Source organism: Tribolium madens, unplaced genomic scaffold (genome assembly GCF_015345945.1).
Source record: "Tribolium madens isolate multiple individuals breed KSU strain unplaced genomic scaffold, Tmad_KSU_1.1 Scaffold_19;HRSCAF=116;Tcas5.2_LG9, whole genome shotgun sequence".
Lineage (NCBI taxonomy): Eukaryota > Metazoa > Arthropoda > Insecta > Coleoptera > Tenebrionidae > Tribolium > Tribolium madens.
This window is the reverse complement of record NW_025400983.1, coordinates 11484296-11507558: the sequence shown is the minus strand read 5'-3', so window position 1 is coordinate 11507558 and position 23263 is coordinate 11484296. Positions and strand designations below refer to the sequence as shown.

Below are 23263 nucleotides of genomic sequence, written 5' to 3'. Positions count from 1 at the left end.
ATGCAAAATATGGTAATAGGGTGTTAACTATGCTGTTTTATTTTAATTGTTTCCTAATAATCTGAATAACAAATGATGCTTTCTGAGTTATCTACAAATAATATATTCTGAAATACATTTGACTAATCTAAAATACAACTAATACTTTTTGAAATACTGTTGTTGGAAAAGGTGTAAATAGTAATAATTTAGGGGTGGGTTTACAGAAAGTGTATTAAATCAAAATTAGGTTAATCGTGATTAACTTCAAAATCCTGAAATCTGATTGGTTGTTCATCAAAATTCAACCAAATTTGGCTTCTATAAACCCACCCCTAATCTTCGAATTTAAATGGTTTAAAAATGCCCCAATTTTTAGTCGTCAAACCCTTGATTCGCGATAAGTGTGTATCTGCAGTGAATAATAATAGAATTGTTTATTTTCTGATACGAGGCAAATAATGTTAAAACATTGTGAAATGAAAGTAAAAGCAAAAAATTCGTTTTAAAAATTCCTGACGTAAGCAAACAACCGAAACCGACTAAAATTGGGTGGTCGCACGCCAGAAACAACGTATCGGTATGTCAACAACTGTCATAAGTCCGTAGCACACAGCCGAAACAGAAATCTTTATTTTATTTTTGAATACTATTATTAATAAAAAATTGTTTCGACCCATTGGGTTCAATGGTTTAATTAATTAAATTATTTTAGTAATGAGTTTTGACAAAATTTTACCTTAATTATCTTCCGTGTAAACAAACTTGAATTTGTATCATGTAAGCGCCATTTTATAACCTTGTTTGTTATGATAGCGCTGTGGGAATATGGACGCGTTTTTAAATTAGTTAAAACATTGTTTATTAATTAAACAAGTGGACTTTTTCTTTGGAATAGCGTCTTATTTTACGCTGTAAGTATGAAAAAATCGATAAACTCGGCAAATATTCATCCAAAAACCGCTTCCCAGTTCCATTCTCTTATCTCTTTGTGAGTGGGTGCATCTCTGTTAAGGAATGCACCTGTTTTGTAAATTACAGTCTGCTTATCACTTATCACTGTGTTTTAATCTAGGCATTTGCCATGAGTTACATGCAACAGAACCAGAATAGACCCAGTAAGTATGTAATTTTGTCGTTATTCGTTGAAATTAAGTGTTACAAATAGTGCCGCAAGGGCACTTCCAACGTGCCTCAGCCGACCTGCCCATGATGTCCGCAAAAGAACAGACCCAAATGTGGCACCAGAACTCCTACATGGGGGACTCTGGCATCCACTCAGGGACTTCCACCCAAGTCCCTTCACTTACTGGCAAAGAAGAAGAAATGGATTTGTTTGATTTGGACACTCACAGATTTACGCAAAATCACGATGATATCAACCAAACAGGGGCCCAAACCGTTCCTGCAACCATTTTCCCGGAAGCTCTAGACGAAGGCATTGAGATTTCTTCCCCACAGTTCCAACAATGTGTCCCTGAGCCCCCCAGTGACTTGGAGAAGCAAAACGCTGTTAACTTGATGGATTATCAAGATGAAGCTGATTTAGTCACTCGCACAATCCCTCAACTGACCAAATTGCTAACCGACGAGGACCAAGTGGTGGTCTCACATGCCGCAATGATGGTTAATAAACTATCAAACAAAGAATCGTTCCGTCATGCCATTATGAGCAGTCCTGAAATGCTGCTCGCCCTTGTTCGTGCCATTTCCAATTCAAATGACTTGGAAACAACCAAAAGTGCCATAGGTGCCGTTCACAAATTATCGCAACATCGGCAAGGCTCACTCGCAATACTCAAATGTGGAGGTGTGCCGGTTTTGGTACAGCTTTTGAGTTCACAAGTCGAAAGCGTGCTGTTTTTTGCCATTACCACTTTACATAATTTGTTGCTGCATCAAGAGGAGGCCAAAGTGGCGGTTAGACATGCTGGAGGGTTGCAGAAATTGGTGTCGCTTTTGAGGAGGAATAATGTTAATTTTTTGACGATTGTCACGGATTGTTTGCAAATTTTGGCGTACGGCAATCAGGAGAGTAAGCTGATTATACTGGCGTCGCAAGGCTCCACTGAACTTGTGAGGATCATGAGGACGTATGATTATGAGAGGCTATTGTGGACAACATCAAGGGTTTTGAAAGTAAGTGAAGTAGTTACCAAACATTGAAAATATACCTATACAGTATCACCCAAGGATCCAAGTGGAAAGATATATCAAAAGAATTAAAACTGTTTATATTTGAGGCAATTACTTTTCCTTGCTTCTCTTATTTTTTAAATTTGTTAGAGATAAAAAAAAATTGCGACTATAATGATGCATTATGAAGACAAAAAATTTAAACCTTTCCACAAGTATATTTTTGTCTGTGTGTTTTTGGCAACTGTTCTGAAGATTTTTTTTTATCGTAATAAATAATTTCAAAATATGCTAAGCAATAAAAAATGTGTGAAATGCAATAAAATGTATGATTCCTAAAATTATTTAATAAACTTTTTTGTCGGAAAAATTTGGCTAATTAAATGCTAATAAAAATAGTAATAATAAATTTAAAATATTCCAATTTGTCTTTTTTCATGTTCTAAACATTCAATACACAGTCGGATATTGTTAAAAAAAAATATTGATAGATTTTTATTTTACTAGTCTACGAAAAGATGAACGTAACATGAAAAATATTTACAAATCAATAATAATAAGTGAAAAAATTAATTAAAATAAATATTCAGAACCTTTTAAATAGTGTTGGTGAAACACGGCGATAGGGTTTTGAAGATTATCTTCATATCATTCACATCTAAACCCAATAGAAAAGATTTTGGCATTTGTAAAAAAATGAGTTTTCTCAGTTAAATAACTTAAAAGTGGCCTAAGAAAGGATTAAAATAATTGGTCGGTGGCATAAAATTTAGGCATATAACACTAGTTTACAAATAATAACTTGTTGAATATACTTTTAATCAAATTATGATTTTTATGTTTACTTACCTTTAATTAAACAAAAATAATTGTTAACTTTTTTTTTATCACGTCACAGTTTTTTGTTATGAACCATAATTTTCCTGCTTTCTGCACAAATGCTTCCGATTTAAAATTTATTTCAAATTCAAATTGTTGCTGAATTATTACAAAATCACCAGATGGGTCTAAATGAGTCTTAAAATACATTTCGTTGACTCGCATTTCTTCTAACTTCTTTTTTAAAAACTTTGGCAGCATGAGTGACGAACAGGGCGAGCGTTTTCATCAAGATTTGAAGGGTTTTCTAAGATCGGCATAAATGTTTTTGAGATGAAAATATGCCAGGAGACTACTGTTGGATTGTTATAAGAAAACTAGCCCAAAAAGTAGAAAAGACAAAGTAAAATAACTTATTTTTAATTTGTTGTTTGGCGATTTTTGTTAATTACATTTCTTAAACGTGATGTGGACTTTTTTAAATATTTTTTTTTGAACTCAGTGCTTTAAAGTATAAAAAATTATAACTTTTAACGTAGGTATAAAAATCGTGTAAACTACTGATTTAGTGTTAAGGTTGCAAAATAAGCATTTCTTGAGGAAGCATTAGAGAAAATAAGTTCATAATAATAATACGTGTATGATTTCCACGTTTCTAAATTTTGGTAAATAATAATTTTTTGCTTGTAATTTAGACTACTGATAAATTTAAGGGCATGTTTAGTCAGATTCTGATGGTCTAATATATTTATCTTTTTTTGGGGCTACATTATTTTACATTAACTTACAATCTTTTGTCTCCTTTTCAGGTCTTATCAGTTTGCTCTAGCAATAAACCGGTGATAATCGAATCGGGTGGCTTGCTGGCCCTCGGTAAACACCTCCGGAGTCCCAGTCTTCGTCTCGTACGAAATTGTCTATGGACTCTTCGCAATTTATCCGACGCCGCAACAAAAGTGAGTGGTTTAGACGAATTACTGGTTTCTTTGGTCGAATCGCTCAGTTCGAAAGATATCCAAGTAGTAACATGCGCCGCGGGAATTCTATCCAATCTAACGTGCAATAACGAATGGAACAAAAAAGTCGTTTATGAAATGGGCGGCATTGACGCTCTCATTCGCACAATTCTCATTGCTGAAGATCGGGAGGAAATAACCGAGCCTTTGATATGCACCTTGAGACACCTTACTTCGAAAAGTGGCTTTTCTGATCGAGCTAGAAGGGATATTATTGAAAATAATGGAGTCCAAGTTATCATAAAATTGTTAAACACGCCTTGTACTTGGCCTCTGGTTAAAGCTTTGATCGGGCTTTTGCGAAACTTGGCACTCTATCCCGGCAATGTGGGACCTTTGAGGGAATGTGGGGCCGTTCATCACTTGATCCAACTCTTAATGCGTGGCTTTCAAGACATTCAGAAGGTATTTTAATTGCAGAATTGATGGTTTTTAATTTTTGCGTAATTATAGAGGGGCAATGGCTCTCAAAAACCTTCAAATGGGGTTAGAATGGAGGATATCGTCGAGGGTACAGTCAATACGTTGCACATTTTATCACGTGACCCTTTCACAAGGTCTATAATTCGGCAACAAATGGTTATACCGATTTTTGTCCAATTATTGTACAATGAGGTGGAAAATGTGCAACGAGCCGCTGCTGCGGTGCTCAGCGAACTTGTGGTCGATAAGGAAGGGGCCGATATTATCGAGCAGGAGGGGGCAGCAACGGTTTTGAACGAGTTGCTTCAATCCCGAAATGAAGGTAGTTTTTGCTTTAATATTTTTTTCTCTATTACAATTTGATTGTAAAGGTGTCTCGTCGTACGCAGCGGCTATTTTATTTAGACTAAATGAGGAGAAGTCGCAGAATAGCTCCAAACGGTCCCCGAATTCGATGAATTCGCTATTCCAGGAGGACAATTTGTGGAATCCCGATTTCGAGATTGCCGAATTGCAAGTAAGAAATTTGTCACTTATTTTTTTATATTTTTTATAGCTTGTTTGGTGTAGTTGCACTCTTTTTATTTTTGTTTTGCATTTTTCTTGGTTATTTTAGGAAATTTTGAGTTCTGATCAAACCTACAGTAGTGTGTATAATCAAGAAACAACCGGTGTGCACAACAATCACGGTAGTCAGCCTTTTCAGCAGCAAGGTAATTAGAGAAAAAAACAACAGTGTAACACATTTAATTTCGTATTAGTTGCATGAGCCTGCGTTAGATTAGTTTTAAGTCATTTTTAGAAAGGATGTGTTTTTGATTGTTGTTTTTGTAGGATTTAACCAGGTACCAGTAGAGATGTCTGGATTGGAAATTGGAACACACGATAGCGGTAATAGTTCTAGTTATTCAGCATTATTAGAAGCCATGGAAGTTACAATGGCAGATACAGAATCCGATTTAAATTTTAATAATATCAATCAATTGCCTTCCACACCACAAGATAATCAAGCGACAGAATGGTACTGATAACATACTTTTTACAAAATCGAATCTGCTAATTTCTTTTTTTTTAATTATTAATATAATTAACACGTCTATATTTCCGTTGTCGATTATGAATTAAGATACTTGGGAGAGGGTAATGTGACCGTCGCAGGTTACTTACCAACACCCGGTACGATAATATTTTAAAAAGCAAGTTTTAATTTGTGATAAATCATTTACTGCATGCTTTGCAAAACAGGTGGCAATATTTTATTTTTCTTGTATTCGTTTTTGTTGTATTCCTATTACTTTAGGTTTAAGGAACGTTTAGTTATATCATGACCGTGTAAGCCATTTGTCATAGATTGGTGGCAATAATGTGTATTGTTAGAATTACTTAATTAGAGCGTGATTATTTATTTTTAATACGTAACATAATTTTATAATTACAATAATTATATTTACCTTTATTAAAGTTCCCAAGCACTGCCTTTTTATTTAGTATATGTTCTTGTCTTTAAAATAAACACATATATACTCTATATTAAGAAATATTATTTATATATAATTTTAAAACCATACATACCTACAGGTCAACCTTAAAATGAAGGAACCAAGCGTTTTTGGATAAATTGGTTGCTTTTTTCGTCAGAGATTGAAGTGCTGCAAAAAATTGATCAATTTTTAATTTTAATGTTTTTCTTTGGTTTTGAATGCTGCAATTTATTTTTGGGGTTGCTCAATTTTTTCCAAAGTAAAATGAGCATCCGTACTTTTGTCCACCGCAAAAATATCCAAAACAGCAAGCAAAACGTAATTTTATCCAACGTAAAAAAAACATCCAAAGTATTTTTGTTCAACGTAAAATGCGCATCCGTATTTTTGTCCACCGTAAAACTGTCCAAAGATTTTGGTGTCCTTTGCAGTACTAACCTGATAACGAAATTACCAAGTAGTTTTTATGAATATTGTAAAGTAGTTTTTTTTTTTAATTTAATGCAATTTTTTATAGCAACAGTCGATATAATTTGCTCTTTTTCCAATTTACATTGGATTATTTTACAATGGACACTTTGGACAATTTTGTATGCGTCCTTTATTTTTTAATGGTAACAATAATAATTGCATTGCAAATGAAACTATATTTTTTTGTAGTTTGGATGTTTAAACTAAACTTTTTTGGTAGATTTTGCTTAGTTTGTGAAACAATTTGATTTATTTGACGAAACCAAAAATTTATTGCACAAAGACTAAGAAATACTGGAAACAATATCGTGCAATCAAAAAAACGATAAATTAGAGTAGACGACGAATAATATTCTACAGTTGGCAACACGTTGGCTAGGGATCTGGGCTGGAAATTTTCTAAACAAACTGAAAGTGAAAATGACCATTCACCGGTTTTGTCTTGTACAGTATTTTTGTAATAACTTGCAACAATAAAAATATTCTGTTCTAAAGTGAACAGTATTTCACTCAAAGTTTCCGCTGACATTTGATGTCAAAAATCAGGATTGCCATTTGAAGGACTTTAATCTCCGCCTATACTAATTTATTTATTTTTTTTTATCGCACGGTATTTATTTCTTCACTACTGTAGAGAAGAAAGTTGTACTCAAAAAGTTAAAAACGTTTAGTTTTTTACTTTTAAAAGTTATAGAACACTTTTGTTTTTACACTTCAAAGATAATTAGTCATATTTAAATATTTTTCCTAAAAAATTAACATATCATGTCACACCATCGTTAAACAAAACAAAATCCAAAAATTGAAAATAATTTTTTCAATTGTTTTTTTCAGAAAGCAATTTAATTTAAGTAACAATTTCTTGGTCACATACTTTTTTTCATACCTACCTAATATCTTATTTGTATAATACAAAATAGTTACAGAAAAAATATTTGTAGCACAAATAATTTTATTAAACTTGAAATTAATCTTGAAATGTATTGGAAACAATATTATATTTGTCAATTTCCACATACGTATTTTTTGAACAACTTATATTTTTGATGGAACGATGTGTTTATTTTTATTACCCCTGAGGAGTTGAGGTAAGTGCAATCAATAGTCTATTTATTTTACTGATATAACATTCTTGGGACAGTTATGCACTGCAGCACATTTCAATTTTTTTTTTAATTATTTCCGAAATTTTTCTGTAGAGTTCTTTTCACACTCGACCCGGCTGAAGAATAAAGGGTGTGCATCCGAGTATGACATTCAAATTCAAGTAGTTTACTAGGACGTCGGAAAATAACGGTTTCCCAAAATTCGATTGAAACTAAAAATTTTCTCGATGAGATTTTATCAAGAAGTTTTTTCCGTGATACCTGAAGCAGAAATAGTGGGGCATGATCATATTTGGAGAATGGTGTCGCGAGCCCGCGAAGACTGGTGAAAGAGTGCATTTATGTTGTGCCAGCTGTTGGTGATGTCTGGACGAAACGGTAAATTACAGTGCGTGCTGGTGATTTTTAACTACACGTGATTTGAAGCTTATTGGAAAAAAAGGTAAGTGTCAATTAGAGCATCATTAACAAATTACTACTAATCAAAAATAAAGGTTTTTGAACTTGTTTGAGGGGCCCCTAATTTATTTTATTTATTGTCAGTAAGAAAGCCCAACCAGTCGAGCTATTTTTAGCATGTTGGAAAAAAACAAAACAAGCTGAACAAAATTTTTCTTTCGATTAAAATGTGCGTTATGCATTTATTAAATTAATTTACTGCAACCTTGTACTTATAGTAGCACCGGTATGTAACAGGTGAATTACTCAAATACAATCGATCCGAATGTGCAAATGCGAGTAAAAGTTGATCATTTTAAGAAAATTGCAATTCGTGAAAGTCTTAAATAATATTCACTTTTAAGAATACTTTTAGTGACAAAATCCCATTTTAACGCTTCAGTTTTCACAAAACAAAAAATTTTCTTGCCTCAATTGAGACATCATAATTGTATAATTTGAGAAAGTAATTTAATTTATAGATTTCTCGAATGCAATCAAGCATAAGCAATCTCCGATTATGGGGAAAATTAGCCTCAGAGAACAAGTTTTTTTAAGTGATACACTTGTTAAGTCAATTAAAAAGCTCGTATGCAGTGGTACCTACTCATCAGAGCGTTTAATGTGAGATAATTCCCTCGTATTGTGTGGGTCAGGAAGGCATTAAAGCTCCAGTCTGGCACGATCGAGTAATTATTGTTCTAACGGTGTTTGTTCCACTTCTATTGACACACTAAATAAACTTCTATGATTTATCTAGCGGAAATAGTAAAGTCAAAACAGAATGTGAAATGCCGAGATGAAAAAAACATAAATAATAAAAGTTGGGTGAAAGTTATACATAATTAAACTTTTGATTAAAGTGTCTCAAATTATGTATCTTTTATGCTTCATAAAATAACAATATGTAATTGTTATGCAATTTAACATAATGTAAATTAGTTCAGTTGTTTTAATTAATCAAATTCCCGTCATTATTATAAATTGTTATCGAAACGACGAGTTTCCCAGACTCATCAATTTTATTTTCTTTCGTACGACGCAATTTTACGACAAATTTAACTCTTTTCTCCTCGTTAAAAATTAAAACTTTGTTTAACTTGAGGGAAAAAACAGTGAAATGTTTTCATGACTCACGTTTTCTCGTTTTGGCTAATTCGTAGGGTACCAAGGCGGAATGCGATTTTCACTAATTTGCCAATTACGATTTTACAATAATAGAAAATTGAATTGACCTTTTATTTAATGCCAGTTGCATTTATTTCATAATTTTTAATTAGGCAACAAAATAGATTAGTTACTAATTTGATCTGATTTTGGGATTAAGACTATTTTGCTATTCTGTGTGTTTATTTTGTAGTTAGTATTTACACAAACTGAACTAAGTGTTACCACTGGAATATTTCAATGGCTAAAGACCGATATTTTTACACATTGAAAAAGTCACCTATTACGTATATTATTGATATTTTTATTTATTTAAAAATTTAAATGGCGATAAAACCATTTGAAAAGTGATTAAGTATTTGCTTGATTTAATATAAATGCTTTTTTAGTTTCGAAAAATACAGAATTGTAACGTTGGTTTATTACATAATTGCCAAGTTCTGTAAATAGCCTATAAAGTTTAAAACACTGTTACTTTACTGTTTCTAATAAAATTATTTCTCTTTGTTCTCCACAACTGATGAACTGTTACTTCATAAATGTGTTAAAAGCTTCTTATTTTAGGCGCAGTATATTTAAAATAATTTATAAAATGACTTTTTATGAAAAATGCATTAATATTGAAAATGACTACACCCTTAAAAATTCCAACATAACTTGATTCAATTATTCACTAACGGGGCATTTTAACATTTAAAATAATGCCAGCTCTTGTAATGCATAAAACATGATCAATTACACAAGGTTGTAACAGTTCATTCGTTTTTATTGTACATTGTTGCAACAATATTGTAAGTTTAGGACAAGACATTTTCATGATGAAAGAAATAAAAGATTGTATTTTTTTTAAATGTGTCGAGAAATCCGATCGTTTGTGGAGAACTCGGAAGAGTGCAGAAAATATCAAATTGTCCTCAATTACACGCCGTTGCTGAAGCATTGTTGTGTCACTTTTGTTACATTTCTTCTCTAGAAAAATCAAAATTCCGCGATAATGACTAGAAAGCCGTTCCTAAAAAGACAATAATTTCTACAATATCGCAAGATTCCGTTAATGAATCGATTTTTTGCAGGAGAAAGTCTTCGAAGAGAAGAAAAATCTTGGAGTGAAACCGAAGACACCGTGATGTGAGAACAAACATCTTCTATTAATTAAAAATCAAGTGAAGAAATCCGCGAACTATTTAGTCGATTACGGGAACATTTTGTACAGTTACGTAAAAACAACGTGACAGAAAATTTCGAATTGTGTTTTTCGTGGCGATGAATTTTACGTGAAGTGTGTTACGATGACTGTCACAATGGAAAAAAGGAATCACCATCACAGAAAAAGCTCGTGGGATTCGAAGGTGGGTGCTTCATTTATTGGACAAATTTGAATACAATTGCCCTTGCAGTGGCGGAACAAATAGGGCTTGGGACATGGTTTTTGATCTGAGGTTGTTATTTGGAAGCTCATGAATTATTCAGAGCATTTCTCATTTTTTGTAATTGTTAAAGACGATTGTGATGGGATTAAAAAACAATTGGTTTTTACAGTGAAATTAAGATATTCACACAAATTAAAATCAGAAAGTCGATCATTATTTCATCTTACACCAGACTGTGATAATTTTAAAGATAAACGAGTTTTTTATGTAATTGAATTAATATGAAGAAAAAAAGTTCATTTTATTGTATGTTGAGAAGTTGGGTGAAAATTACAAAAAGAAACCGTGTCAACGACTTGTACTTGTACCTTCTAGTTTTACAAAATGTTAATAAATATCATTTATGCTAATTGCCCAATTCAAGTGTCACGTGGATAGAAATATAAGATTTACATATTTATTAAAATTTCCGGTGAAAGCAGACACGAAATTACTTATATGCATGTTTTCTGCGGGTGCAAAAAGACACAAGGAACTAATTATTATACAGTTTAATTGTTTTACTCTAGTTTAAGATTAATTTATGTGATTGAGATTTATTTGATTTCTCTTGAAATGCGCTGTTTGTTGATATTTATCAGTTGTTTCCTTCTTCAACTTTATAATCTCATATTTAAAAATAAAGTAACATGTGTACAGGCTGAATCACAGAAAACAGAAGAAAATTGTTAAGATTAAATTCATAGAATTTTGTAGAGTAATAATATATCAGTTTTTGTTTTATCAATTTTTTTACCTTAACTTTGACAGTACAGTAGAGAATGGAATCCAGTAAAAGATATATCTTATACATGTTTGAAAGGAACATAAGTGAATGTTTGATGCTTAATTTAAAAAAAAAATAAAAAATAAAAGATTAACATTCTGGAGAATACGGGATGGTCAGGATGTTTCAGAACTTGCGCTCCAGAGAAAAATACCAAGTAAGATAAGATACCAGGAACATGGAAAAAATGTTCAAAAAGTTTCATCTGAAGATTTTTGATATTTGACCGTTTTTTACGTCTATTTAATGATGTTTTTTCATAATTATTCAGTAAAGTTAAAATAAAACATTGTCAATGATAAACATTTCAGGATACAGCTTCTTTGTTTCCTCTTCTAATAGCCTGCAGCAAAAAAAACATGGAAAATTATTTTTCCAGCTGAAATAAATAGTATCAAAGTGCAAAATTCCAATTTCTAAAGATAGAATTTTTTTAAAACATTTTCTTTCATGTTTCTGATACTTTATATCTTACTTAACATTTTTCTCTGAGGCGCGAGTTCTGAAACATCCTGTATAAAACTTTTAACAGTTAAATTAAAAAAAATTGTAAGTACTTATACTTTTTGAACTTATTATCTATTAAAAATAACTTTAAACGTGAGGGTCTCTGCTAAAAGCAACTGAGGAGCAAACTTTCAAAATGCAGTTTGTCCATGTTTTTATGAATTGAGATGAAGGTTTTTAAAGTTTTTTTGTCAAATGCCTAAGTACTCTACCCGTAAAATTAGAGTCCAGTGGTCCAATTTGTACAAATTTTTTCACATTTATTGTCACTGATGTAAAATATTAAAATTATTTCTTAAAAGAAGGACAGTTTTTGTTCTCTCCTGCAAAAATGCAAATTTGGACAAACTGCTTCTTGAAAGTCTGCTCCTCAACTGTTTTTGTTGGATACTAGGGTAGTAATAAATAAAATTGTTAATTTTTTTTTCTTGTAACAAATCTTACATACAAATTTTGTCCTACATAGATAAATACAACACAATTTTCAATACATTCATATTATGAAACGAATTTTCCTTTAAACATTTTTTCACGTAGTTACACGATATTTGCATTTATACTTATCTTGCAACATGCTTAAAATTTGTGTCACTGTGTCAGAAATGAATTGTTTTATATTGTTTTAACTTTTTTTGCCATGACATTGCACGCTTTTAAACAAAAATAAGCTAAAATTCTACTTAGTAAACCAATTAATGCTCAACAGGTAGGAAGCGCTTTTTTCTAGACGACTTAAGGTCATTTACATGCTTACATAGACAATTAAGTAATATTTAACCTTGAAATTGAAATAACGGCTTTTGCAAGGTCGCTCTGTATTGATACCTTCTAATAAAATAACAATATGTTATTATTTTATATGAAATTGAAAGTAGATCACTTTTGGATTATAAAAAAATGCAATAATGTAGAGGAAAGTTAATCAATTTATTTAAAACGTGATCTTTTATCGATTTTCTTAAACTGTGGTATTTGCTGTACGAGACTGACATTTAAAGATTGCATAGGTTTGTTCTTTACTGGAGATAAACCCGCAATTAGAAAGTCTGTTGTTTTTATTTGTAGATCCATGGCTCACAATATTATTTTTGGAAAAACAATCAAAATTTAGTTACGACTGCATTTTTGGTAGTTCATGGTCTCGAAACAAGGCTACTTTTTGCCATACATTTATTGATTTATTGCACTTTGGGCAATAACTATTTCAAATTTTACTTTATAAATTATAGGTAAAACCTTAAAAAGTTTCAAGAGTCGTTGACTGTTTTCGGTTTAGTAGGTCAATGTGTTAAACAACAATCATCACTTTAAACACCGTTAAGTTTAATGTAGGCAGTCGACTCATTTGCATACCGCGATTGACTCATTATGAAGGGAAAAAATGCGGTACTCATCTTGCAATAAAACCTACAAATGCATCTAAAATTCATATTTTGCACTTTATATAAAGCCACGTATGCCTATACGCCCCATTTGTGCATCTGTAACCGAGTGTTTAAATTTTGTTCTAGATGTCGGTTAGTACCATAAGTACCGGTCCAAGGCACTTTCGGCGGTCCCCAAGCTCGATTTTATCCTCTGATTCGGACATCCGGTTCACACGTAAAAAGTTGACATCGCAGTACCGATGCGGGTGTTGCATTCTTGCGACCTTTCTTCTTCTCCTTTTAATAGCAGCTGCAGCGGTTTATATAGGTTGTAAGTACTATCTAGAGCGCAAAAATGTTGGCCTTGACTGACACTCCTCATGAATAGGAAGAAATGCCAATTCTTTTGTTCCCCCAGATACGTATTTCATGCCAGAGGCGACTCCCGAGCAAGTTTTCCGAGGGACATTTCGAGTGATTAAGGGGGATTCTTTCACGTCAGATTTGACAGATACGAACACTACGAAATTCAAAAATCGGTCGCGGACCTACACCGAGAGACTCAATTTGTTGTTCCGGAGGAGTCCGGTGAGTCATGGGTTCATGGGTACGGAGGTCCTCGCCCTTGACGGCACCGAAGGAAAAGACTTGATTGTCCATTTCAACATTCATATCGACCCGACTTACACTATTGTCCAAGCGAAAGACGTGGAGCGGATTCTAGCCAAAGAAATAACCCTTGAAGAGTCCCTTTTTTTTCAAAATCTGACAATTGATGCGAGCAGTCTTGAAGTGAAATCAGTCGATTTGCTCCTTAACAGTACTACAACCTCCTCACCATCGACCGAGCCTCAAAGGGTGACCCAAACCCCGGCGCCTCCTCGTAAATGTTTCCCTCTCCAATTGAAGTACTGCTCTAAGCTCCCCTACAACGTGACCACTTACCCCAATTTGATGGGTCACCGCAACGTTAACGAAGTCAAAGACAATGTGATTACTTTCCGCGAGTTGGTCGATGCCGAGTGCTACCGACACGCCTACGACTTTATTTGTCAAATTTTGCAACCGTCTTGTATTTCCGGTGATGACCAGGACGAAATGATCATTCCTTGTCGAAGTTTTTGTCGGGAGTTTATGGCAGGATGTGGTTCGCGTTTGTCGGAAAAAATGAAAGAATCGCTCGATTGTAGTCGATTTCCGGAATATAGCTGTTCTGCAAAACCCGGTACGACCGTTAAAGTGGAGTAAAAGTTGGTTAATAACGGCGAGGTTTTTTTGTTTAGGTTGCGTTGAGGAATTACAGTCACGTGCGCTGTCTCCACGTGTTTGCGATGGTGTTATCGATTGTCAAGATTTGTCGGATGAGAGGTCGTGTACTTATTGTCCGAGGAATCACATTCATTGTGGGAGTGGGAGGAGTTGTATTCGGGAGAATCAGAGGTGCGATGGGAGGCAGGATTGTCCCGATGGCAGCGATGAACGAGCTTGTTGTAAGGGTTTTTACGTTGTTATTTGTTTTTTCATTCATAATTGAGAAAGCCTATAATAAAAAAATATGTATGTTTGATGGAATTTGTGGGTAAATGTTGAAATCATTTTTTAAATTAGTTTTTTATTGCCACTTTTCACACTAATAATAAAGTATCCATAATTGGGAGAAGTAAAGTACGTTTCAATATGATTGACATCTAGGTAGGCGTTGAGACTCTAAACTGGACTTTAATTTTAGTTCCAAAAAGTTACTAATGTGAACATTCTTTAGATCGCGATACGTCAAAAAATTACATTTTTGTTGAATTCTGTCTGAAAAAATAACGTAAGTACAAAAGGGGAAGGTTGAGAATTGAATCGGGAAAAAAACGGTGAAATTTGGGGAAGAAGAACAGTATGTAAGGTACTGCAAGGAAGTAGAAGTGCATATAAAGAGAAGAATGTGCTGAGATATGTATAAAACGAGAATGTGAAATGAAAATGTGTGGAAAGGAGAGTGCGACAGTTGGACATTTACTAAATGAATATGATATCCCTAAAGAAAGGAAGCAAGATAAGCAAAAAACTAGCAGTGGAATTTAAATTTACTTTTTTAAAACAAATTTTCAAACATTTCTTTTTATTGGAATTATTATTGGAATCTTTGAAAAATTCGTTGTAACAACGGCAAACTGCTTCTCGTTCTCTTTGAATGAGATGAGGTAAAGATTGTCCTGGCATTGTTGATCTCAAAACTTCGCTTAGTAAAAAAATAAGTAACCAGAAAAAGTCTTGAAAAAGACAGATTTTCTAAAAGGAATAAACTTGGAACAGAAGGGACTATAGGAGAGAAAAAGCACAAAATCTGTTAAAAGCGACAATTGTCACAAATTTTGAAATTGACGTATTTTCAATCTCAGTGGGTGCAATCGTACAAAAATGAACAACCTAGAAGTACAAATGTTGCCACCTTAAATCTGAATTTTCATGATCTACCGAGATGTCAATCATTTTGAAACGCAGTATACTTTTTGATAAAGTTGACCGGGAAAATAAACAATTTAAAATGTCTCCAAACAAATGACTCCTTTGCATTTTCATATTTCTTCAAACTGACACAAAACACTTAAACAAAATGAATTTGTGTGATACAAGTTTTTCAAAAATACCTACATACATACATAATTATGTAAATATGAACATAACTTTTTTCTGTTTTTTGACATTTTAAATGACTTTCGCCAAAGATTCTTTCGCTTACTTTTGTTTACAAATTTCTTGAAAATATGTACTTATGAGACAAAACATTTTAACAGTATAAATGTTAAATTTGAGATTCTCTTCTTGTATAAATATTTTTTTTTGACTTCATACTAAAAAGGAGTATATTTTTTCATTGGGATTTTGCTAATAATTTTTAGAAATTGGCTTTTTAAGAATTTCAAATATTGCTTAAAATAGTAGGCAAAATTTCTTCTCGACAATTTGATAAATTTAACTTCATGTGAAAATTAAAAGACATTTAAAATTTTTAGGTGTATTATTAATTTGACATTTATTTCTTGGTTACACAGTATATTAAATGAACATATAAAATACAAAACCCAAAATGTTGTGAAAAAGAAAAAACTTGGAAATTAAATGCTATTTTGTTACACCGTAATTTTAATACTAAATTAATGAAGTGCAACTCTTAAGAACAAGAAAAAGAAAAAAAACTACGAATGGTTATGCCTTTGCTGGGTTAAAAAAATAAAAAGAAAAAACTAAAATACATACTAACATTGAAATAAATTATTTTGCATAATAGGAGTATAAAATAAATACATTTTAATTAATACCGATCTACTTAAGTACTTCAGTTTGGAGTTTATTTTCATAAAATAGAGTATACATTTTTGACACCTTACTTTGGTACCCTACTTAAGAAGCCTTCTTTTTTATTCATTAATCGCACTATAACAGTTTATTTTCACTTAGGTACAACTTTAAGTGACCTAAGTATTTTTATGAAATAATAACATTTAAAGTAATTATTAAGAACAAAATTCTAAATATTTTGATTATTTAATCTCTCTAAGATTTAGTAAGTTTAGAATAAAGTATTTAAAAATTTAATTTATCGGATGTAAAACCGCTTGTTATTATACTTTTAAAAAATAAACAAGCTCGTCAAAATTTTGAAAAACAAAAACTAGTCTGTCATAAATTTCTCTGGATATGTTATAATTATTATAAATGTGTTGTTTTTTATATGTTTCCCTGTAGATTTTTCTGTGCCGTTCTACTATTTTTGAATCAGATAGTTCTATCAATAGAGACAGCTGTCAATTGAAATAAATTAACATTTGAGGATAATTAGAGTCAATATTTTTTAAAGCGGCATTTTTATTTTGCATGGAAATTCCAAAAGCGACTAGATGAAAATCATTTTAAAACACTCTGTATTTATACTTCTTAATTTTATTCAAATAAATAAAGTACTAAAAATTATTCCGCGTGGATGTCAAATTAAGAAAACACATCTCATTAATCTCTTCCCTTTTCCATGTCATTGTTTCACATCCCGCACACTAATCAATGCATTACCCAATCCTATTATTTCCATTTATCATAATTTATGTAATTTCAGTGAGCCTAACTCCGAGTATAGAAACGGTCCGAAAAGTCGAAATCGTGACGCCACACCTCACGCGTTACCATTCCGAAGGCTTTGTAGCTTTCAACGAAAAGGGCGAAATCGGCAAACTGTGCACCGAGAACCTGAACCACAGTCTTCCGGTTAACAAAACAACCGAAGTCTTGCACACCGTTGCATCCTCTTTGTGCAAAACCCTCTCCTATCAGTAAAAATTCAATTAAACGATTCGTCACACACTAATTGATTATTTCCAGAAATATTTTATCCGTTCAAGTGGAAAAAGACTTGGAAAGTAACATATCGTACGTCAGCATGAAAGACCCGTTAGCACCGGAAATAAGTTTTGTGAGGTCGCCGTGTTTTAGCAAACAAGTTCTCAAAGTCGCCTGCTCTAATTTAGGTATTTAATTAACTCATTATAATCAATAAATTATTTATTAATTATTTGCTAGAGTGTGGTATCCAGAGTGCGTATGGGGCTACCACAAGCCCAACTTTGCCCAAAATGGCCGCTCATGGCGACTGGCCCTGGCATGTAGCCCTGTTTAAGGAGGACGTCCATATTTGTGACGGTACTTTAATTTCACCAGACTGGGTTATAACTACGACTTCGTGTTTCCAAGGACAACCAAAAGCCGAATGGACGGCTCGGTTCGGTTCGGTTAGGTTATTAAGTACCTCACCGTGGGAACAAGAGCGAAGGATTGTGGGTATGGTCAAGTCGCCGGTCGAGGGTAGTACTATTGCAATGGTAAAACTTGACCAAAATATAGTTTACAACGATTTTGTGCGTCCTATATGTCTTCCTGACGATAGTCTAGTGTTGCAACCTAATACCAACCTAGATTGTAATACTCTAGGTTGGGCCAGGAATAGGGAACAGTTGCAAAGGGTGCAAGTCAAGATCACACCAATGGAAAAGTGTGAAAATGTCAGTATTTCGACTGTTAACAGTCTTTGTACTGAAACTTTTTACGGAAAAGACGATTGTAACGTAAGTTTGTATTAAGAAGAACGTTTGAAATCGGGTCGATTGTCATTTGTTACAGGAGGAGGAGTTTGCCGGAAGTCCAATGGTTTGTCACAACTCAAATACTAAAAGTTGGACTTTGGTGGGAATTACAAATTGGAGGATTGCTTGTTCTAGTAATAGTGTCCAAAGGCCGCGAATGTATGATAAAATAACGTCAAATATTAACTGGATTAGGGACACTATGAAAGCTGCGAAAACGTGAAAAATTATGTGCCAATAAATTGTTGAGAGACTGACTTGGAGTGTTTTGAGAGACCTGTGTATAGATATTTTGTTGTTTCACATTTTAACACTGAAAAATATTTACTTTTTTATTACCATTGTGTTTTATTTCTGCTAAGTTGGTAAACCTTGTAATCATTACGGAAATAAGAAAACAACGTCAGTTGTTTGTGTGATAAGAAATAAATGAAAGGTCTTCATTGTTTTTACGGTAAGAAATTGAATGCACTTATAGGTCACAGGTGTCTTATTAATTATTATATAACCTCTATTTCTGAAAAAGTTGTCAATTTTATAAAACTTGTAACATATACAACTTTTTAAACAGAGAAGTATACCTATAACAAGCTAGTATCAACACACTAGTATTTTGCAGCATTTCGAAAGGCCAACAGAAGCATCTTTTGTTCTTTTTCGACAATGAGTTTTTCGGATTTATCATTTATAGAAGTTAAAGACCTAAGAAATCCTTCAGTTTTGTTTCATGAATGGATTCAAGAAGCAAAAATGTGCGGTGGACAAACTTCTTTAATGAATTTAGCAACAGCTTCCAAGTAAGTTGAAGAGGAATCTAGACCAAAAATGATTTTTATTTTTTACGAGAAATGGAAAAGTCAGTAACAGAACTGTCGCAATTCGAGAAATAATTCCTGATGCATCACTGGCTTTCACCGCCCAAGCGAACAGTAACAAAATAAAAGATATTGTGAGTTTACATAAGATTTTGATTAATTTTTTTTATATTGCTTAAATTGTAGAACGAGAACCCGCAAGTCGCCGCAACAATTCTTATTCCGTATGTTAAGAACGGTAAAAATGTTTTAAAACAGGTAAACGTCCAAATTTTCAAAAAGAAAATAGATTACGAGTATGTATCTCACAGATAAGATTGTCTGGGATTGCGGAAAAGTTGTCACAAGAACAATGCAAGATTTACTTTGAAAAAGAAAGTCTGTCTTCGAAAATACGGTCCTGGATTTGTCAGAAATGTGGTCCAGTTGAATGGAACGACTTGAAACGTGAACATGACAAATTTTTAAAAGAAGTTGTTGAAAATAAAAAAGTGATTGAAATGCCTGAAACACAGTAATTAGAAATTTTGTGAGAAAGTAATTAAACTTGATTGATTTTTTTTAGGGTTGCTTACAAAATTGTTCCATACGAATTCGATTTTTACTTTTCGGAAGGTGAAACAATTGCTGATAGAGTTTTATTCAAATTGTTGGATGCTCAGTGGAACTGCCAACGAATAATGACCTAATTTCAATAATATTCATGTAGGGTTTGAAGGAAATATCAATAAAAACTATTTTTTAAGTAAAGAATAAAAAAGAGCTATATTATTTTCAAATCACTTTGTATTTTACATTTTTGAATTGTCACATAATGAAAATTTTTCTTACCTCAACAAAATGACCAAAAGAATGAGCACCACAACAGTAATTGCCAATAAAACCCAAATTTTTCTCTACAAGTAAAAAGCAATGAAACCTTGTCTTATTTTTTTCTCCATACCTTCATATACTTCCTCTTGGACCTCCTCACAGCAGCTAAATCAACAGCCCCTATATAATCGGTGGCCGATTGCGCTTGATACTCAATCCTGTCAACCAATTCTTGCTAAAACCAAATTTCAATAAAACTAAAACACAATTTTGGGACATTTACTTGACTATCAATCAAGATGGACATTTGAATAAACAAATCCCTCACTTCAGTCAACATGCGCTCAATTTGTAATAACTTTTGGTGTCTCTCCTCAACGTCGGCTAAAATTCGCTTCGCTTCAGCTGTTTCTGCTAAAATCTACAAATACAGCATAAAATCGCAATAAATTTGGCCAAGAATCTAACATTTTCGGTAAAAACTTGAATATCGGTGCCTTCCTCGAGAAGCAGCGCCACTTCCTCATCCGTCACTTGGAAGTAACCCCTGGCCTGCAATTGCGATTTAATTATCGCCTTTTGGATCGATTTGTAATTCTCTAAAAGTTGATTATTGTCGAGAAAAGCTTTCTCGAAGCGTTTTTTCGAAGTGTTGTATTGTATGGTTTTTATTTTGTTCTCCGCTGATTCTGATTTGATTTCACTCAACTCCTTGTCCACCTCTCTCAATTTAGATGTCAGTTGTTGCGCTACACTTTTATTGTTTTGGAAAAATGAATTCAATTTCTCGTCTACATCTTTCTGGTTGTTTTTTATGTCCTCAAGTCGTCTTAAATAAACCCTGATATCCTGATTATTATTTTCAATTTGTTCAATCCATTGCACTATGACTCCTGCACGTTCGAAAGTTTGTCGCAATTTTTTATTCTTGTCTTCGGTGTCATTTTGGGTGGAATTCTGTTTGTTTAAGGAATTGATAACGCACGAAGTGGGTTTGGTAAGTTTTACTCACGTTTTCTATTTCTATTGTTGTGTTTTTATTTTTTTCATTTTTCTCACTCTTCTGCTAAAAATTAAACAAAGCATTGTAAGTTAACTTGAAGTTTGTACTAACAGTAATTCACCTGTTTCAGTTCATTGAGTCTATCTTTAACCATTGCGGTGTATTTTTATGATAACGAAACATGCTTATCAGTACCTACCACACATTCAAGGATCACAAATAAACTCACCAATACCTGAGCGCCGAACTAGTTTTTACTCCTACACAAAAGAAAAATCCAGGCCAATTATTATTTCTCTATCAAAATATTGTAATGACTAACATATTTAATGTTCTCTAAGCCATTTTATTAGTTTGTTGGAATAAAATTAGTGGAATGTTCCGAGTTGCACAAAATGACGAATAATATTTTATAAACAATAAACAATAATTACTCATCTACATAGTAAATAAAGATGTTCATTGTGTGATTTTGGTCTAGAAAGTCTCTTTCAGACAAACGGGTTTAATTCTTTTTGGAGAACCAAAATAATATTAAAAAAATAAAGGAAAACAATTATTTTTTGATTTTAGTTGACTTAATAATTACCTAAAATTAAGGAAGTACCAAATAAATACAAAGTAATGGTTTCCTTTTTGTGTAGCCCCTTGATTCGTCTTGTGGTCCAGGTAAAATTCAAATCAAATACTCAAAGTCCTCTCGGAGTCTCCTATCAACTATACCGGCATGGTGAGGGAACCGGTCAGTAAATAATTCATTTCCTGAACAAACACAGTCGCGAAAAGACGTCTCAGCTGTTTTGCATTTGTAATAAGAAAAAAAATCGAGTGTCATGTTTTGTTATTGCTAATTCCTTTTAAGAAAAGTGTAGTGCATTTAATATAAGTCTTTGGTACCTCGTGGTACCACTTTAATTAATTCAGGGTTTTGAGATTTCTAAAATGACGAAAAGTGACGAAAGACACACTTGTTTTCTTCTTCTCGAAGATGGGACAATACTACCTGGTGAATCATTTGGGGCAAGAAACCAAATCGATGGGGAAGTTGGTAAGGAACACGTGGTTCTTGGTTGGTTATGTTTTCGGAATGGATAATAGAGCATTGAACACGTTTTATCAATGCCGGGTGTTGTTGATCAGAGTACCCGGAGCTAATAATTGTTTAGACTAACTGGAACACCATTATCTATTTCTACTAGTCGTCTTTGTAGTACAACTTTGCAAATTTGAACAGTTTTCTATTTATAGCAAGCAACAAGTGTTAAAGTTAATTTGTGCTCATTTAAATAAATTAAACTGAAAATTGACGATTTTCCAATTTGAACACCATTTTTTTCGCTTACAAACTTTTTTTTTTATAATAACTAATTATTTTTGCAATTTAACATAAATTGGATAGTCGATCAAGCTGGGAAAAAAACATAACAATCCTTTGTACTTATGAAATTCAGCATTCTTATTATAAATAAATAATGGTGTTTAGCGAAATCAAATGTAACAATTCAGTCTTTTTCATATCAGAATTATTATTACCTCTCCTATTCTGAGAACAAACCGATTTAATTTAGTGAGCGAAATATCACATCGTTATTTTAAATAACCTGCTTATGTAAACAAAAATTGGGTTGGTTTTTTATGTATTTTTTACTTTTTAGTACCTAATATTTCGGTTGTACTTAAACAATTTTTAAAAAGAATTTTTTTGATTCTGTCGTTAAACGAGTTTATGTTTACATAATTTTTTTCTTTACTATACTTCAGTAATATCAAATACACGTATGTTTTTAAAGTATTTTTTTTTCTCTATCTACCACAAGAATTATATTACTAAACACTAAAACGTTTATTACATTTTATTTATTAATTTTTACTAATAAATTACAAAATAATGACAAAAAATAAACGAAATTTTTTTAAATTTTGTTGGCTAGACATTGTGCTACTACGTTTTTAGATCTGAGCTGATGTTATCATTTTTATTTTATAGCTATAAACTTGTTTCTATGCACTCAAAAGCGGGCATAAGTTAGCTTTTTTCCAAAACTAATATCTTATGCTGTTTCTATGGTATATTTAAGCTTACCTCTTATGCTGCCGTTAATATAGGTTGTACCCTCTTCTACCTATAAAATGATCGTGAATAAATACATTTTGACAATTTTGCCAAATTTATCTACAACAATTTTTGAATTTGGTAAAATTTCTTATTCAATATATTATAGTCTAAGATCCGAATTAGGGTCGACCTTCACCCATCTGCTTACCGGATGAAACTTATTTTTTATCAAATTTAATATGCAAAGGAATGTATCGCGAATGGGTTGCCTAAAAAAATATGTTCAAGGATATGATTTATTGAAAATACAAAAATTAATAATTTTTTATTACTTCACTTACTTGCTT

The 23263-nt window shown here is 32.5% G+C and overlaps 5 protein-coding genes across 7 annotated transcripts in view; 4 read left to right on the top strand and 1 right to left on the bottom strand.

Moving 5' to 3' along the window:
* Positions 1–596: 596 nt before the first annotated feature.
* On the top strand, positions 597–5901 carry LOC123008774 (armadillo segment polarity protein-like). Its single transcript, XM_044404784.1, has 8 exons — positions 597–893; positions 1055–1097; positions 1148–2118; positions 3744–4355; positions 4404–4695; positions 4745–4890; positions 4990–5086; positions 5208–5901. The coding sequence occupies exons 2-8, from the start codon at positions 1064–1066 to the stop codon at positions 5399–5401; spliced, it is 2346 nt and encodes a 781-aa protein (XP_044260719.1). The 5' UTR covers positions 597–893; positions 1055–1063; the 3' UTR covers positions 5402–5901.
* Positions 5902–7726: 1825 nt separating this feature from the next.
* LOC123008268 (atrial natriuretic peptide-converting enzyme) lies at positions 7727–18567 on the top strand. Its single transcript, XM_044404025.1, has 9 exons — positions 7727–7873; positions 10110–10385; positions 13251–13437; positions 13525–14331; positions 14390–14596; positions 17209–17422; positions 17472–17617; positions 17670–18211; positions 18267–18567. Exons 2-9 carry the CDS (start codon positions 10326–10328, stop codon positions 18450–18452), a joined length of 2349 nt encoding a protein of 782 aa, XP_044259960.1. The 5' UTR covers positions 7727–7873; positions 10110–10325; the 3' UTR covers positions 18453–18567.
* A 26-nt stretch (positions 18568–18593) lies between these two features.
* On the top strand, positions 18594–19957 carry LOC123008288 (probable pyridoxamine 5'-phosphate oxidase). Of its 2 annotated transcripts, none has more exons than XM_044404059.1 (6): positions 18594–18683; positions 18849–19026; positions 19076–19178; positions 19231–19302; positions 19356–19558; positions 19610–19957. In XM_044404059.1, exons 1-6 carry the CDS (start codon positions 18659–18661, stop codon positions 19731–19733), a joined length of 705 nt encoding a protein of 234 aa, XP_044259994.1. In that variant the 5' UTR covers positions 18594–18658; the 3' UTR covers positions 19734–19957. The 2 variants fall into 2 exon arrangements, with proteins under 2 accessions (XP_044259994.1, XP_044260004.1); XM_044404069.1 differs by having other exon boundaries at positions 18612–18683; positions 18839–19026.
* LOC123008275 (syntaxin-1A-like) lies at positions 19816–21120 on the bottom strand. 2 transcript variants are annotated; one of them, XM_044404038.1, is made up of 6 exons: positions 20982–21120; positions 20870–20923; positions 20326–20814; positions 20141–20278; positions 19988–20092; positions 19816–19940 (listed from the first exon to the last, which is right to left on the bottom strand). In XM_044404038.1, the coding sequence occupies exons 1-6, from the start codon at positions 21012–21014 to the stop codon at positions 19872–19874; spliced, it is 888 nt and encodes a 295-aa protein (XP_044259973.1). In that variant the 5' UTR covers positions 21015–21120; the 3' UTR covers positions 19816–19871. The 2 variants fall into 2 exon arrangements, with proteins under 2 accessions (XP_044259973.1, XP_044259981.1); XM_044404046.1 differs by having other exon boundaries at positions 20870–20920; positions 20982–21105.
* Positions 21121–21612: 492 nt separating this feature from the next.
* LOC123008260 (CAD protein) overlaps positions 21613–23263 on the top strand; it is a 17318-nt gene continuing 15667 nt past the window's right edge. The window contains exon 1 of the mRNA XM_044404012.1: positions 21613–21908. Within this exon, the coding sequence (XP_044259947.1) occupies positions 21803–21908 (106 nt within the window). The 5' untranslated portion in view covers positions 21613–21802. The remainder of the gene's footprint in view (positions 21909–23263) is intronic.